At 35.2% G+C, this 17,694-nt stretch overlaps 1 protein-coding gene across 1 annotated transcript in view; it reads right to left on the reverse strand.

Annotated features, from left to right (window-relative positions):
• LOC117242995 (trehalase) overlaps positions 1-17,694 on the reverse strand; it is a 34,079-nt gene that overhangs the window by 1,773 nt on the left and 14,612 nt on the right. Inside the window, exons 2-8 of the mRNA XM_033510099.1 lie at positions 15,709-15,825; positions 11,892-12,193; positions 11,138-11,316; positions 8,448-8,629; positions 7,122-7,368; positions 5,793-6,033; positions 3,922-4,121 (exon numbers count right to left, since the gene is read on the reverse strand). Coding sequence (XP_033365990.1) covers positions 3,922-4,121; positions 5,793-6,033; positions 7,122-7,368; positions 8,448-8,629; positions 11,138-11,316; positions 11,892-12,193; positions 15,709-15,825 — 1,468 coding nt within the window. The remainder of the gene's footprint in view (positions 1-3,921; positions 4,122-5,792; positions 6,034-7,121; positions 7,369-8,447; positions 8,630-11,137; positions 11,317-11,891; positions 12,194-15,708; positions 15,826-17,694) is intronic.

Here is a 17,694-nt window from a genome sequence, read left to right on the forward strand (position 1 = left end):
AATTGTCGACGATATTAATCAATGTTTCGTGGAGAGGATCACGAATAACAGCTAAGCAAAGTTAACAAACTTCACAGTTCGGCAGACTCCATCTTCGCCTTTAATGAAATTCTAGATAATTAGAGGAGACAGAAACTACCCTTCGATTTGTGGATGGTATTTATACTGGTTGCTGAGTAATTGTTTGATAAATTTGAAACCAGAGAGCGGGATTAAAGTGATATTAATCATTTGAGCGTGGGATGAGTCACGTTTCAAATTTAAATGCGAGGAGGAAAAGAAATTTTAAAAGAATGCTTTCGAGTTTCTAATGAACAGATAGATTGGGAATTACAACAAACTAGGCGAATATTGAATGGATTAAAGAATGATAAAAATTAAATAAATTAGTAGCGGTTAATATTAGAATAAGGTATTTAAACGAATATGAATGTTTAAATTTTTGTGACACTGCGAATTATTACAAAATGTGCGAATGTTTCTTCAATTAGCGTTACTCAAGAACAGAGGGTGCTCAAGAATGTTTTAGTCCTTCGGATGTCATTTGCATTTCTTTACGCCAAGTTGTTATAGCTTAAAAGTAAATAAGTGCGTTTAATTCGCGAAAGAGCTGTTCTAGGAAAGGCAGAGTCGGATTAAGATGCAAATCTAATTCTTAAGAATGTACTGGAAGTTTTATGAGAAAGGAAAGATGAATATTTTAAGAATGTGTTAATTACATGCTTCTTCTTCTTCTTTTTCGTCTTCTAGATAAAACTTCAAACGCATATTAAACATCCTTAGCAAGTAGCATAAATTAACCGATTTTAGTTTCGATTTTCATATTTTACAGATTATCGGACAGATATAAGCTTCTGTCGAAGAAAAGCGATTTTAGATAGTGACTCGCGTAATTTTCGGTAAAAATAGTCAATTATTTCTCGATAAATTTTCTCTGAAGTTAATAGTTTTATTTCGTTCAATTAGATTAATGTTTATGATCATTCCTGATATTTCTTAAATGTAATTCAGAATTATTGTCAATCGTGGCACGTTGCAATTATAGTATGGCATGGTATAGTATTAAATCTTCTTTCGCGATTCGATATAGCTTCGGCAAAGACCACGCGAACGTCAACTCGACTCAACGAAAAGCTTTTCAATTTAAAGATGATACTCATAATACTATACGCTCGTTATATATCATCATGCCGTTAGTATAATTCACAGCAATTAGAAAATCTTCAATTTTCAATCGGACGAAATTTCCAAGCTATTGTATTTTCTAAAGGCTTTGAAATCACTAGATTTCAATAAGAAGAGGACCTTTCTCTCAGTATGCATATATAACTCTACTCTATTTTCATTCGACTCTTTCTTCTCTATTTCTATTCCTTTCTGTCAGCTACAATAAGGAATAGCCCGAGGCATACTCGATCTTTCCAACGAATGTTTTAAATTATCGTTAATTTTCCGTCCTTGACACGTTCGAAAATCTGACTCTTTTACGTGTATTTCAATTTCTCTCCTTCACTCGTTATTTCCTTTTGTCCCCACGGTTCGACAATGTCGTTGAACTACTTCACACGAAGAAATCAATATGCGTTCACAGAATTGAATATACAAAGAGTTCCTCCGTTCTCCTCCATAATAAGTAACGATCTTGGTCGTTAACTGCGATTCAATTTTGCGTTTCTACTTATCAGTGTTAACTGCCTATAGTTAGCGATAATGTATGTCAGTTAATTACCTCGGAATTCCCTATTGGGAAGTTGATTCGGAGATGTATAGAGAAATATATTCTACTTTGAAAATTTTACGTGTAAAGTGGGAAATTGTGGAATATCGAAATAAACTGAAAGAATATCAACTAACATAGACGAAAAGTTTGCGAAATTTCGCGCATTTCAGTCTCCGTAGAAAACAGTCGATTATTCTGAAAAAAATTAGCCATTCTTTTTTCTCAAATATGACTGTTTGAATTTTTTGTTTGACCAGTTGGTTTTTTCTAAATCTTAAGTCCCTTTTCTAAATCTTAAAAGAATGAAAATTTTACAAAGTTTGAGTGTTCCTATATTTTTTTCAAAAGCGATTTATGTTCGGGAAAAATATACGGGTGGTTGGTAACTGGTGGTACAAGCGGAAAGGGGGCGATTCTACGCGAAAAAAGAAGTCGAAAATATAGAACAAAAATGTTTTTTTTATTTTTTTATTTTTTTATTTTTCCATCGAGATAACGATTTACAGTGAGATTCGTTATAATGTACCGCGCGCGTACTGAGCGAAAATTCAAAGTCGATTTTCTCGAAAACAAAGCCTCAAACGAAAAATTTTTATTCTATATTCTCGGCTTCTTTTTTCGCGTAGAATCATCCCCTTTCCGTTTGTACCACCAGTTACCAACCACCCTGTATATGAAAAATTTCTACCGGTTTGCAAATTTATCTTTTTCTTTATCTTTTTCGCTAGGTGAGAGTAACAATTCGCAATTTTTTCGAGCGTACAATGTTCGAATCAATAAACCGGTTAACCGTTGAAAGAAAACTTTTGAAACACAGCCGCCTAAGCTTGGCACTGTCTTGCCCGACGTGCAAAAAAGAAATGCGTGGCAAAAAAACGTATCGATATTTTTCATCGGTAAGCTGCCCGTTGCGAACAAGCTCCATAAATTTCCCTCTGCGTCACGGTATCATGGCCGAAATGAGGTATGGGACGTTCCATGGTTCTCTAGTCTATGATGTTTCCTGCGGTCGGTTCCAGTATCTTTTTCGCGATCGTGTGATATAAAAATGGATGGCAAAAAGAGGGAAGGAGCGAAACGTATAGGGGAGAAAAAACGGACAGAAAGAGACGAGGCTTGACTGGTTCTGACTACGTGAAAATTCATAGCCACGGATGAAAAATGATGGACAGTGATTCATTCCGTTTTCGAACGTATACGAGCATCCAGTGTGTTTTCTTTCACAGGGGTAGAAGGGAGGGAGAATACTTGAATGTGAATTTATGCATCTATCTTGCGGATCTGATAGACCCTTTTCTGGAGCCAGATATACGTATGTCAGTCAACAAAACGACGCGAAGCTTCGTTTATGGAAACGAAATTGAACAGGTTGTATCTATTTGTATTTGGTTGGGACAAATGGAACGTTGTACCTCCGAAGTTTGAATATGGCATGTTAATATCATTCACTGTTTCACCGTCAATTATTAATCAAAATAAATTCAGAATCAAAACAAGACATAAAATTCAATTGGAAAGGTTGAATATGTTCTCTATTCTATCCAGAAAATTGTTTGATGCAGGAATTATTTTAAAGCGAACCGCGAACGGAGAGATTGTAGCAGATCCATGCCAAGAATTATTGAAATTAATTTTATGTTCTATATCGTCATGACAGTAATGAAAACTTTGGTGATATTCAACGTGTGAGAATCCTCCTTGTGTGCTTTACGGGACAACATTTTTATGCTTGAGTAGAAAAGATTGGACTGTCTTATTTTAAGTCTTCGTGTTTTATCGCAGATATTGTGAAAAAGTGCTTTGATTAAATCACTCTTAGCGAGGGCTCTTTCAATATTCTGAGTCATGGTCTGATGTGTATTACTTTTCTTTTCTTCCTGATTTTAGTTGGAACTAGGATTAACAATTAAGATTTAAAATTCCGACAGGAAGCCGAGAAAACAACAGCTCTTTCTAAAATTTACAGAGTTCTTATCTAGATAAATAAATGTGGCGCTAATACAAGAGAATAGACAATATTGTAACAACTTTTTATTTTTGTTCAAGAAGTGCACCGATTTCCTTCTGAAGTTTAGAAACTTAAAATATTATCTATTCAGTTTTGTTTAGGAATTATGGAGTTACTTGTTTTTACGTTGAGCTCCTATATTTTTCCATCATTTTTCAAGAAAATCGTCTATCGATATGTATATTTATCTTACCTTCTCAAACATTTCCTTATATTCTACGTAGCCAGCGTAATTGGAGCCAAGCCATCTAAATGCCAATTCGTGGGCGAAGTTCACCGCTTCCTCAACCCCTGTCCAGTAGAGACCCATTACAATAAATGATTGTAACGGTGGCCACGCGTTCGGAAAATCCCATTGTTCTCCCGTGTAATTTAATGATGTGGGTGTACCTCCTGTAGGGGAAGAAATGAAAACAAGTTTAATCAACACGGTCTTATTAACCTTATTTGCCTTTATACTTAAATGAACGTAATAATTTCAATTTAATAGAGCTGCCCTAACTCTATGACGATAACTCGCAGAAGCTATTATTTACCTTTAGCCACTAAATAATTTGCTACATCTATATATGAAGGAACAAAATGTCCTGTACTTTTTTACCGTTAACGATGTTATATTAAAATCTTTATAGCGTGATACACGTAACTAAAACTGTAACCAGAAATACATGTTTCACCGAACATAATTATATTAGTAAATAAAAAGGATAACTAGTAAATTAAATAGAATTCAAAACATCGAAAACATCCAGCGAATCTTCAATATTGAAGCTATTAAAGTTACTGGAACTTTAACCACTCGCTGTTTCCAAAGTACTTACACGACTCTGATAAAACTTCTTCGCAAGAAAACGCAAACCTTTCACTTTAGAATCGTTCCTATTTCATGTCGATATGACTCTTCGTTCCCGAGACATCGTCGTTAAAGCGAGCCAATATTTTGTGCATTTCTTTTTTTGTATCTGTCTCGCACCATGTACGGACCTCTCGTTTTCATACTCATCACTGACCTGTCTCACGTGTGTTACCTGTAGGGTGGTCAGTGACAAACGCCATGTAAGCATCTTTTTACTACCACCGCAAACCGACATACGTACGCTCCAAACAAGAAAATATAGATTACGCTTCTGCGAATTAGGCTATGATTAGGCATCCAATCCATTCAGCATCCCTCGTGGCTTAAGTGCAAACGCTTTAAACTTATCTATCTTGGTATTGAAATATCGATGTGAAACAAAAAACAATATCAAAGGCATGCTTTTTACTATTTTGCCGAATGGTTTTTGCCAAAAATTTTCAAGTTCCTTCGTACGTATTTCCACTGGAAATTGGAAACGAGGAACTTTCAAGCTTAAAGCCGAAGCTGTTAAGCTGGATAATGGAAGGTGTGTCGGCATGCATGTGATGTGTAACTAACCAGAAATCGCTGGTTGAATTGTTAATTATGATAATTTGCAGAGCTTAGAGCGACGTGCATTTCGTGCAGCGAATAATTCATTATGATCGTAGTAGAGCAGGGAGAAATGAAATATTCCCGTTTCGAACGAAATCGCAAAAATTAAATTTACACAGTAAATAAGAGAAAGAATTTAGGGAACTATATTCGATACATGACATGCAGTGTGCGGCTGACTAAACCGACGTTTAACAATACTGTTCGCGCATTCTACGAATGATAAAGGTTTTCCTTTTTGTGTAACCAAAGACGCAAAAGCATGCAACTCTTTATCTCTTATCGCAATTCCATTCGATTTCATTCGTATAGGAAATAACCTTTAACCACGGAATCCTCGAAAAGCATCCTTTGTATTTTCCTTTTCATCGCTTCCCTTTTAAACTTTTAAACCTTTAACCGTGAAATCCCTCAAAAGCATTCTTCGTATTTTTCTCTTTGCCGCTTTCCCTTTACGCTTTTAAGCGGAGGACACCAGAAGATGCGTGCCATTATTCATTGAAAAGGTTGAAACACGAATGAAACTCGTTAAATTTCTTTCCACTTTGAAGTACCCAACATTTATAAAAGCCTATGCGACTGACTTCCACTTTTTAATTGCGAAAACTTACCCAAGAAAGTGTCGATATTCTGTGTCTTGAGATATTTCACAATGGATAACGCGTAGCGCTCGCGTTGTAAGCGATTGTAACTTCGGGTGTAGAGTGGCGCAAGATTCGACGGATAAAACGCGTGCCTAGGTTTCGCGTTCTTCATGTCGTAGTCCAGCCATGTTCCTTCTTCTTCGTTCCATAGAACATTGTCGATAGCCATTTGGAGTTGCGACGCTACTTTATGATAATACTGGGATTTCTAGAAAATTACAAGTTATATATTAATATAAATCTAATACAAAATTTATATAAATATTTATTGACTTCTACGTTATATATTATTTTCGTCTTTTTGTATCGTGTGTATCATAAAAGAAGCGGATTTAAAAAATACCATACTATATGTACATCGCATTGTACATTTTATATCTAGAAAAAGAATGTATGTACAATTGTATGTTGAACAAGACCTAAGATGACTGAAACCTTTAGAAAGCTTATTGTTTCTTATTTCGTCCAGTTCCCATAAATCCAATTATTTCGAGAAATTGGATACAGTTTCTACAAGAAAGATTGGTTGCAATCAGAAAAAGAGTACGAAGCAAAAGAAGATTAAGTTTACTTAACCGAGTGCGAACACATTCCCCTTCAATTAGTTTCAGATAACGATCTTATAATATTATGTTAATTATATCGACCAACCTCAACCACGAGAAATTTAATATTACATAAGCTTGCATAGAAATCAGTTTTATCTAACGTTTTCCATTAACATTTTTGTCCACGTTCCTTTCACATATTTTTTTTAATTAGCATACCATTTTCATTCTTCATTTCACTCTCGGGTTTAACGAGGTGTGATATACCTCGTTTTTTTTTTTTTAATTTCGAATTTTTAATTACATATTTCAAGAACAAACTACTACGTATGCACATAATGAACAAACAACGTTAGTTTGTAAAGAAATCTCCTCTATGTATGTGTATTGCATATAATCCTATTTTATTGGATAATTATGATAATCTCACCCCAGTAAATAGAACATTTCTAGAGCTAATTTTTGTAGATATTCTGCTTTAGGTTCTTTAGATGTATCTTTAGATTTGTCTTTAGATTATCACATTTCTAATGATGATAATTTCTCTAGATTCTTTACATTGGGATAAAATTTCTAAATAATCAGATTATGACAGGTGGCTTATCCACTTGTCATATAAGTTTCTCTGGATTAGGCTACTCTGGAGCCCTTCGAACTCTACCAATATATTAGAACAACATCGGGCAGGCGAGTTTATGGAGAGAATTTGAACAAAGCTCGGTTTCGCAATGAATGCTCCACGGCTTACCGCATTGTTTCCAAGCAGACTGTGAAATTCGCCGAGGAGCCGGGCGTTTTGTTGCAGAATCGCATTAAGGTCGACAGGTATAATGTGCTGCGTAGAGATATTCAGTAAACTGAGCGTTCTGTTATTGTTGTCCGCTATACACCACCTGTTGGAGAAGTCCCAGCCACTTTCGGCGCCTGCTTTTATATTGTTGTAGAAGAAATCCCGAGACTTTTCGGGCAGTAGTTGCGCCTGTTCGTAGTCTTCCCTGATATCAAAAAAAAGAAAACAAGTACACGCATGTATGAGTAAAAATAGACAAATCGAAGGATCGAGGGGTCGGAGGATCAAGAGGTTAAAGAACGAGGAATCAAAGGATTCCCAGATGGACAGATCGAAAAATCAAAAAATTCCAATGCCGACAGTGCGAAGAATCGAGAGATACCGAGGTGACAGGATTGGCGGATTCACGAATTTCCTTGAACTGATAAATAATCGCCAATAATTCTTTACTGAGAAAACAAAACCATCTTTTCAGTAATCGATCAAAATTTAAGATGCTAGTCCTCGATTTCCATCAAACATTTTTTCACTGTAAACACAGCTACGCGTCGCGTATCATAATCATTCGCGATATGTCGTGACAACGTAAACCAAACATCAATGTAAATCAGGTCAAAGGTATGGCAGTTTCAGAGTACTCTCTCCCTAATGCTAAGTTGTATAAGATCATCGTTTCCACGTGAGCGAAATACAAACACAAATTTGGCAAACTTTGAACGCAACTGCATTCGAAATTCATGTATGAGGAGCATGAATATGGCCATAACTCGTGAATCCGTTATTTGCATTTGATTATGCCGCATCATAGTAACAGTTCTAAGGAGCTGAAACATTTGAATAATTTCCATTGTAGTTTCAAGGTGTGCATTTGTCGTAACAAATTCGAAGCTTATATACCAGTGTACGTGCTTTGAATGTAATTTCGTTTACCACTATGCAAATCCATTTCGAAAGTTAATTCATTTCTATACATTGACATTGAAACAATAAAATTGACGTGTAGGATGTTATTTCATATTGATCACTCCATTCTAAGTCATGTCGTTATCTTTGGAAGAAAGTAGATCGAACTTAAGATGACATACATTTAAAAAAAAACACGTCGGTTTATCGAATTAAATACTTCGTTAATGGAAAAGTTTACATTCGAGATCTTATGGAAGATAAACTGTATTTTTATCTATGGCAACGTCGTGGTTTTCGTTATCTAAGATTAGGAATCATGCATGCTTATATACGAAATGTAAATATCCAAAACGATCTCAAATGAAATTAAAAATTAACCTGTAACTTTCCGGTCGAGGTCTCGTGCTGTTGACGGCATAGTGTCCCATTTTGTACGTTCTCCCGTTTTTTTTTACGTCGATCATCCTTTTCTGTTGCCAGAAAGCAAACTCACTTTCCAAGGTCGGTATAACTTTGCGCAGATAATCGTAGTCCCCAGTAAAGTCCAAGTATTTTGATACCTATCAGTCAAAATCAGACATTATTATATGTACAATATCTTTTACAGAACGTAATTGTAGTGTAGAATTCATTTGTAGAACCTACTATGCAATAACAAAATTGGCACTTGCAGACGTCAATCTTTATAAGGTCATTTAATTATTTCAAAAGTTTTTAAAATATATATTAAAAAATATAAAATATATATTTATAATATATTTATATAATAAATAATATAAAATATAAAAATATATTAAATATATATTTAAATATATATAATATGTATATATATTATATATATACATAACTAAATATGTAATAAATTAATATATATTTCAGAGTTATTTAACATTTCTTGAGTTCGAATTACGAATGATCAAAGTATTCGAACTGGTTACTATAGTAATTTGAGCGCTACTCGGGCGCCTCCAGTACAAATCGAGCAAAATCGTAATTTATAAACGTTGGTATATGTCCATGTCCAGCAAACTTCCGCGATATTTGCGATTGTTGTTCAGAACTTCGGTATCTTTGAAATAAACAGGCGTAGCTGCAATCAGACTATTCTTACCGAAAACACATTGGAGGAGCTGACATTTGGAAGTAGAAATTCTGCCGTATCGAACTTTTCGAGTGCGGTACTACGGAACAAAGTTTCGAAACGCGCGTCATAGACTACAATAGTCTTGGCTAGCGGATTTATTCCACTAAACATTTCTTCCCGCCATAAAAGCACTGTTACCTGAACTTTTTTATTTTGATACATTAACTCGTCAACTATCTTATCTCTGGATTTTCCGTTTTCGAATTTTACAAAGAATCAAGTCTATCAAATTTATCTTACTTGATTAGCGTTTTCTGGTAAAACGACTCGATATTTTTAATTGAAACATCCAACAGAGATCGCGTTAAAAAATTTCAGACCAACCTCTTTATCTCGATCGAGTTTAAAAGATTCTGAAAATAAAAAATAAAATATCCGAAGTACAATTCCAAGAGGAATGCTCTTCGTCTTGTCAAAGAGTTGGTTGGAAGAACCGTATACATTCACGGCAATCTTTTTACCAGATTCTGAAATCTTCATACGCTGAGGGAAATAATTTTCTCCGCGTGAACTAAAAGAGTTTGCACAAGCACGATTTTCGTGGCTCTCGCGGGTTTTCTGAGTTTATTCAAACGAGTGCACCGAGAGTGACTCTAAATTTCACGAGTTAGACTCTTCGCCATGAACCATATTTCTTTTCCTCCTTTTCTCATTTTTATAAAAGGCCGCGTTTATTTCCTAGAAATGCAAAGACCTGTTCAAGTTATTCGGTTCACGTGCTTCTGCGCAAACAACTTCTATTTCTCTGTTTTTGGTAATATCAAATTTATTTGTCAAGGTAAGCGGTAAAAAATGTTTCATCATTCTTATATAATTAAATTGAATTTCAAATTAAAAAATCCTTTGTTCGACTAAGATTACTCGACTCCAAGTTCGCTTATTGAATTCCCTATAACAGAAGTCCGACAAACTTAATTTCTCTTTCATTTCAATCCTTGCAACGTTATACCTACAACAAAACCGATAATAATAGCAGCGAGCCGACATTCGTCAACCGCGAGATATTAATATCTTTTTCACGGTACTCCATTGCACCAAGGAGAGAAAGAAACAGGAAAATTCAACAATTTCACTATGAAAGGACCACTATGGTTATATCGATCTCGGTCTTAAATTACAGACATTTTCCGACTATTGAGTTTCCCCAACTCAATTGTGTGGAAATCTTTCAATGCTAGTCTCGCCACACCACAGGAAAGGAAATACGAAAACTTTTAGCCGATGTTGCCTCGAGGAAGTCGAGTTTCAGGCAACTTTAAAATTCTTGTTCCCGCGAAGTCGCTGCGACAAACCGAGTGCAGGATTCGACGATTATAACCCTCAGATGCTGTATCATTCGCGTCGCTCGTAGAAATTTCGAAGGACAAGCTATTATCTGCTGCGGTCAAATGACCTTCAAATTCGATGGAATATGTCTCGATGAGATAGAAAACCGACGCTAATTAACATTCCAAACAACATTATCGACCTGGCGGTCGAGCAGATTTATTTTTCGTGAAAAAAATAATTCCTTTCGTCGATTCGTAGTTATAGCGAATTTTCGGGGGGAAAACAAATCTTCGAGTAGAACGAGGGGGCTGCTACCTGTTACGTAATTTTACAGAAATTCCAAAATACAAAATGCATAAGTTGCTACGATTAATCACAAAAATTAAGCGAACTACGTGTATTGCATCGTTCGTTTATTCGTACATCACATTTTGCACGATTTTTTCTCTTAAATTATTATGAGAAATATTTGTTATTGTTAAAACGATGGCTAACGGACCAAAACAAAAAAAAAAAAGAGAAAAAGAAAAAGAAAAGTAAAGGACGAATCTGTTTGCGATTTGATAGATCCTACATATTTGGAATGCTACGTACATATGTACACGGTTGAGAGAGGAAAACGAGTTTAAAGTCAATATGGAAAGGTATGACGTACCATGAGATGTATTAGGGGTGGTTGGCTCCTCATGAGGTAATAAATTCTACCACCGTTGGGTATGAACCCATATTTCTGCACCATGTATAAGAAATTGTCTATCATTCCCCTGGCAGTTTGATACATGTCGGATAACAGTAGCCCTTCAATCACCCAGTAACTGTCCCAATAGTAAAACTCTGTCGGGATAAAAAAACATTGTCAAAGTATATTTTAGTACTTCTGGCATTTTTACAGATTCGCGTTTAAAATCTTACGATTTATAGGGGTCAAATCAAGTATATTTTTGCATCGGTGAAAATTTCAAATTTTTGGTAATTTGTTTCAAAATTGACCACTTCGGAATACCATACTTTGTACCGCTACTTAATTTGCATACCGTTCGTGATTTATTATTAATATATTCGCTGGCGGTCGTATATCAGCTGATCGTTCGAGTCAATCGGATTATATGTTAAACATGAAATACAATAGAGTGAAACATACAGCTGAACCTATGGTATCGAGTTGCACAAAGTACAATGGACGACAAGTTTTATCTTCATTACAATTACAAAATAGACATAGTTAAAAACTAAAATTCAAATATTTGTTGCAAATGTAATATTTTACAAGCAAATAAAAAGAGATGATCGGTTAATTACTAAACGAAGTAACTTTTTGACAAATAAATAATTTAATGTTTAGCAGGTCTTTAGCGGTAAAAGTTACTGGAATCTGTATGATGTATTAGAAATTGGAAAATTTATTTTACCTTTGAAACGACCACCAGGTATTATTAAACCATTGGGCACGTAAATCAGACTATGCCTATCCGGCTGCCTGGCAACTTCAGGATTCACCTTCCTCGCCAATTTCTTCCAAATTTCGTTCAGATCTTTCACCCACTCGTAGTACTTGGGTTCTTGGATGCGTTGCAAGATCGAGGGATTATTCGTCCAGTCTGACAGTGTCCAGTTTACTAGCTCGTTCGACGCGACGAAATTTTCATTAACATACTGAGTCAGCTGGCTTTTAGATGGTTTGTTGTTTGTTTCTTTCATCAACTCGTAGAAGCTGTAGGGAGTGAAAAGAAACACGATCGTCTAGTTAGGCAATCATAATAATGAGATGTAAAGAAAATCTATCAGAAAGATTCACTAGTATAATGCTAATGATAAATATTCTTTTTTATTAAAAGATCGCTTTAAGAGAAAATAGCATTCCTTAACTCCAGAATTATTAAACTGCAGATTTTTTATGCACTTTTGAGAAATTGGAATGTGGAAAATTACACAGAATACACATAATATGAAAAAATATAAAAAACATTCAAAGTATAGTGGTTTCCATAATATTTAGTAGGTAAACCAATTTTCTATCAAAGTTCTATCTTTTAACTGGGTTTCTCAAAAGTATGAATTTGCATAAAAATCCGCAGTCTAATAATTAATGACCTGCAATGGATGAGATTGTAATTGAAGTGCCATGCTGGTGTTATAAATTTCCATTTTACATATTTCTGTTCGCAGAAACGTATAAGACATAAAATAAAACTTTTATCTACATCTAATATATTCATAATTTAGCCTTGCTCCTGATACAGGAACGATCAGTTCCATTGATCGTTAACACTAACCTTACGATGAGCTTTACGTTCTTCCCGAATTCGCTTTACAATGCTCATAAAACGAGAGAGAATTTCGCTTTCCGTTCGAGCCAGCGAAAATTGCCAACCGTATCTCTCGAACGAGACATTCGCCCAAAATGATGTTCGCTTTATGCCGGTGGGTTGACCACGGGAAACGAATTGATCACCAAGAAAATTGCGAAAAGGTGCAGACGTTCTATAGTTCTCGATACGTTCTTCCACATTCTACAAGTAGCGAATTGTAAGAATTTTATGCATTTCCAAACTTTTTTCTCGTGGCAACGCAATGTCGTGAGAACTTTCATCTTTGAATGGAGAAGAAAGATTGATTGATCGTGCATTCATCGCCGCAACAAGCTTTCTGTCGTTTTCAACCGAATCGTATTCTTCCATTGTTGAGAAATCTTTCAACTTGAGAAAGATTTGAAAGAATCATTGATACGTGTGATTACTTGTTTCCATCGTATGTGAATAATTTTCTTAAAATGTTAAAAATGTTTTCCTTGGTTTGAATTAAAACAGAGGTATTGAAATATCGAAGATTCCAGAATCGCAGCAGAGTTAAGAAAGGGAAAATTGTTAAAGAGGACAATATTTAGAAAACTGGGGACTGCTGATAGATTTATCGAGACAATTAATTTTAACGATCTTAAAAATTTCACGTTTCAGCTATCTCATAATCGCAGGAATTTATAGTTTCCCCAAGTACTTGTTATTTTATCGGGTAAAACTTTTATTCGCTTGCAGTAGCGGTTATTTAATAGATATGGTTATCGTAAGATCGAATTGGGCTGCATTCGACGATAGGATAAGTTCACGGAGTAATCCGCTACGATGGAAGTGGACGAAAGCGAACGTAGCCGAGTATCGTAAACTGGATACTATAAAAGTCCCAGTAAACGGAGTGATTTAACGTAGGAACAATTTAAAAACGCGTCTGGTCACCGTGATTTCGTTTTCGGAGCGATCGTAAATTGCAGACGGCTTTGTGCCGCTTATTCATGTTACGCGGAAAGAAAAAAGGAACATTGGAATTTTACCTTAACACTAGGTTTACGGGTGTTTCGTATATACCTATCTCTACAAGCACCCGTCAAATTGACGGATAAACGAAAATACACATTTTTCTTTAAAAAATCGATTTATTCAAATTAAGTCTGAAAGGAACAATATTAGGCTTCACGTTTAAATAAATTATTAATAAATAAAAAGTCTTTTTTTAAATTATCACTAAAAAAATAACAATAACATTAACACTAGGTTTGTGGGACCCGCCAATTTGACGGATTTCGAACTTCGAAATGAAATATCTCAAGAACCATAGCATTAATTTTAACTATTTTGCACTTTCCGAATTATGGAACAGGTTTATAAGTAATAGCCAGGCTTGTTATAAGCCATATGAAAATATTTCGATAGATGAGCAATTATTTCCAACGAAAGCCCGGTGCAGATTTACACAATATATGCCGAATAAGCCCCATAAATTTAGCATTAAATTTTGGTTAGCAGTTGACGTCCAAACAAAGTATATTTTGAGTGATTTCCCTTATATGAGGAAAGATGAAACTCGATGCTCAATACCGTTGAGCGAGTTTGTAACACTAAAATTAGTCGAACCATATTTACAACGAGGCAGAAATATAACGACAGACAATTTCTTTACAAGCATCCCGCTAGCTAAAAAATTGCTAGCACAAACAACTTTGGTTGGGACCATCCGGTCGAATAAAAGAGAACTGGCAAAACCAGCGAAGGAAAAAAAGGACAAGATGACTTTGTTTTCCTCAGATTTATATAAATCAGAAAACTGCACACTTACTGTGTATAAAAGTAAACCTAAAGTAAAAGTCCTCCTTCTAAGCACCAAACATACAGGTGTACGAAGAGAAGATAATTATAATCGTGTTCCAGAAACCATTGCTTTTTACAATAAAACAAAGTTTGGTGTGGACGTCGTTGACCAAATGGCACGCAAATATAGTGTGAAAGCAGGGAGTTTCCGATCGCCCCTTCAAGTCTTTTTCAATATTTTGGATTTGGCAGCGATAAACGGTTGGATATTATATAGAAAGAGCATCAGATCGAAATTATTCAGAAAGGAATTCATATTTTGTTTAGCCGAGGACTTAGCTGGAGAAAACAAGAAAAACATTTGCCAAAGATCAGACGCTTCATTTCTGTCACCTTCAAAGTCAGAAGTGCGAAAAAGTTGCCAAGTGGGTTATTGCAAAAAAATAGAAGTAATAATTATTGTATATATTGCAAAAAGATCATATGCGGAAAATGCACAAACAACATTCAGTATATTTGCAAAAAATGTGCTCAATACATATGATTACCCTGTACCGTTAATGTTATTGTTATTTTTTTAGTGATAATTTAAAAAAAGACTTTTTATTTATTAATAATTTATTTAAATGTGAAGCCTAATATTGTTCTTTCTGACTTAATTTGAATAAATCGATTTTTTAGAGAAAAATGCGTATTTTCGTTTACCTGTCAATTTGACGGGTCCCGTAGAGATAGGTATACTACATATGATACAGATTTCGAAAATTAGAAAGCCTAGGAAAGAATAATTTTGTGTATAAATTCTTTAGATGAAATGATTAATTTACGATGCAAAATGGTTAAAATCGGTGCTATGGTTTTTGAGATATTTCATTTCGAAGTTCGAAATCCGCCAAATTGACAGGTCCCGTAAACCTAGTGTTAAGTGAAATGAAGCTCACTCTACTATTTAAGATCACAAAATATCGAGCAATTGTCTCGTTTGTGTGTATTCTTTTATTCAGAAAAATGAAATGTTATTACTGATTTATGCTGAGTTGATAATAATTATACGACACACTCGATGGAATGTTTACGATATTAAAAGAAATTCTGTTCGATAGCAACAAGTTTTAATTGCGTTAAAAAAATCGTTGGTCGAACTTACTTGGCGAGAGTTATTTCAGGGTCGTTTATCTGTTGAAGATCGACGAATGTCTTGCTGTCGCTGTAGATATTAGATAGCTGCACAGTTTTCAGTAGTTCTCCGGTACAATAGATCTCACTGGAAAATAAAAATAAATAAATGACAAATCTATCGATCTGGAATCATCGTATTTGTCTTGTGTACTATTCTTACATAATTTCTTAGATAACAGTGTTCTCAAACGTAATATCAGAATTATAAACGTAGTTATAATGAGTTATCGCCGCAGCCGTAGACAATAGCATGAATCGATAATCTGATTACATTGATCAACTGTTCGCTAAACCGATTAACTCGCGATCCGATTTTGGTCGTATTGAAAGATCATTCGGCAAGGGATAAACACAAAGTCTATTAGAAAATCCTAATCAAATTCCATTTTATTACAACCGTACACACGGTACATTAAACCGATGACATTTATATAGCTATTACCGATGAACACATGCATGTATATACGCGTAAAGGCTAGCGAAACACATACGCATATATAAAACATAAATCAATTTGCGTTTCGTGACTCTGATTCTGACGTTATTTGATAGTTAAAAGGCAATGATTTAACATTTTAATAGCATATAATTGACGCCCTATGGGGAATAATTGCGCTATAAACACGAAATGTAAGTATTTTGTGTTACGACATACGTTTTCGTGTTACGACGCGATCAATTCAATCTCGGTAGAAAACTATTGTTTCTACCTCCGACTAATATGCTCGTTTTATCTATCGATCTGCGGTCTTATCTCAGCTTTATCACACGACGTTTAAAGAGCGAAACCTCGAGAATCGTGTTTATGGAATACATTGCCGTTGGAAACAACTTTTATCTGCTTCCATCGAATCACACGAGACCATCCAACCGGAGATTCGTTGAATTTCACGGCGCATGCACGCGCACTAGAATAAAAAGGTGTGTTTCTACAAGTCACGGTAAATTTCGAGATTATAAAATTCTGTTCGTAGAGAAGTCTGGTCCATGTCAATGAACGTTTCATTGTCACTGTACAATTGATATATTTCTTGTTTAATTTAATATTTCCTTGAAAGAGAAGAAAACAGAAGAATCCTGTGCTGAGATCTAGAAAAATCGCCCGATTTTCCCTGACGTTATCGTTTTCGTTTGAAAAAAAAAAAGAAAGAAGAAATAAAAACCGAGTGTCCTCCACCTCTTCAGCTTTCGAAATCCTTTTATCTTCTTTGATCTTGCATTGCATTTTTTCTCTCTTCCCTTCGAAAGATGAAAAGAGAGCAACGACGATAACGTAACTACCGCTGGTCGCTACACCCTAGATTTCATATTAACCACCGCGAGTCACAAAAGAAGAAAAAAGGAAAAGGGAAGAAGAAAAAAAGATATTACGGAGCTGTCGAGGTTGTCGACCTTCGTCATTCTGTTACAGTTTCCCTTTCTACCGGATATATACGAGCGTTTTATCTTTGGCGTGTTCAGAGAAAGCTATCGGAAGTCTACTTTTGATTGATGGAATCTTGTTGCTCGAGCTTTCAAAACTCCTAATGGATGACACACTTTTCTTTTTTCACAGTTCGACAGATACGTGTGCACGTTAAAATATACGTGTATCCAAGCGTTTTTCTCCCATGGTACGTACTAATTCTAAAAGTAAATGTACGTAATGCTAGATTTCCTGTATCTTTTGTCGTTATCGTCGTGGTACTATATTTTTCTTGATTGAAAATAGCAAAGCGTTAAAACTCGTTATTAACAATCCACAGTCTTCGGGAAATGTAAGAAAATATTATACGGCGTAGAACATGTAAAATTATAGAGAGAAAGATAAAAATATAGAGGATACTACGAGAAGGTGGACGATGAAACAAATCACGATCATTCCATATCGGGGTGGTCGCCTCTCTATGGAGGAACCACTTCTTCAATCGTTTCGAGAATATTTCGGATAAGGCAAGCCGTTTCACCCGAGCCA

Source organism: Bombus vosnesenskii, unplaced genomic scaffold (genome assembly GCF_011952255.1).
Source record: "Bombus vosnesenskii isolate JDL3184/JDL3185 unplaced genomic scaffold, Bvos_JDL3184-5_v1.1 scf7180000013265, whole genome shotgun sequence".
Lineage (NCBI taxonomy): Eukaryota > Metazoa > Arthropoda > Insecta > Hymenoptera > Apidae > Bombus > Bombus vosnesenskii.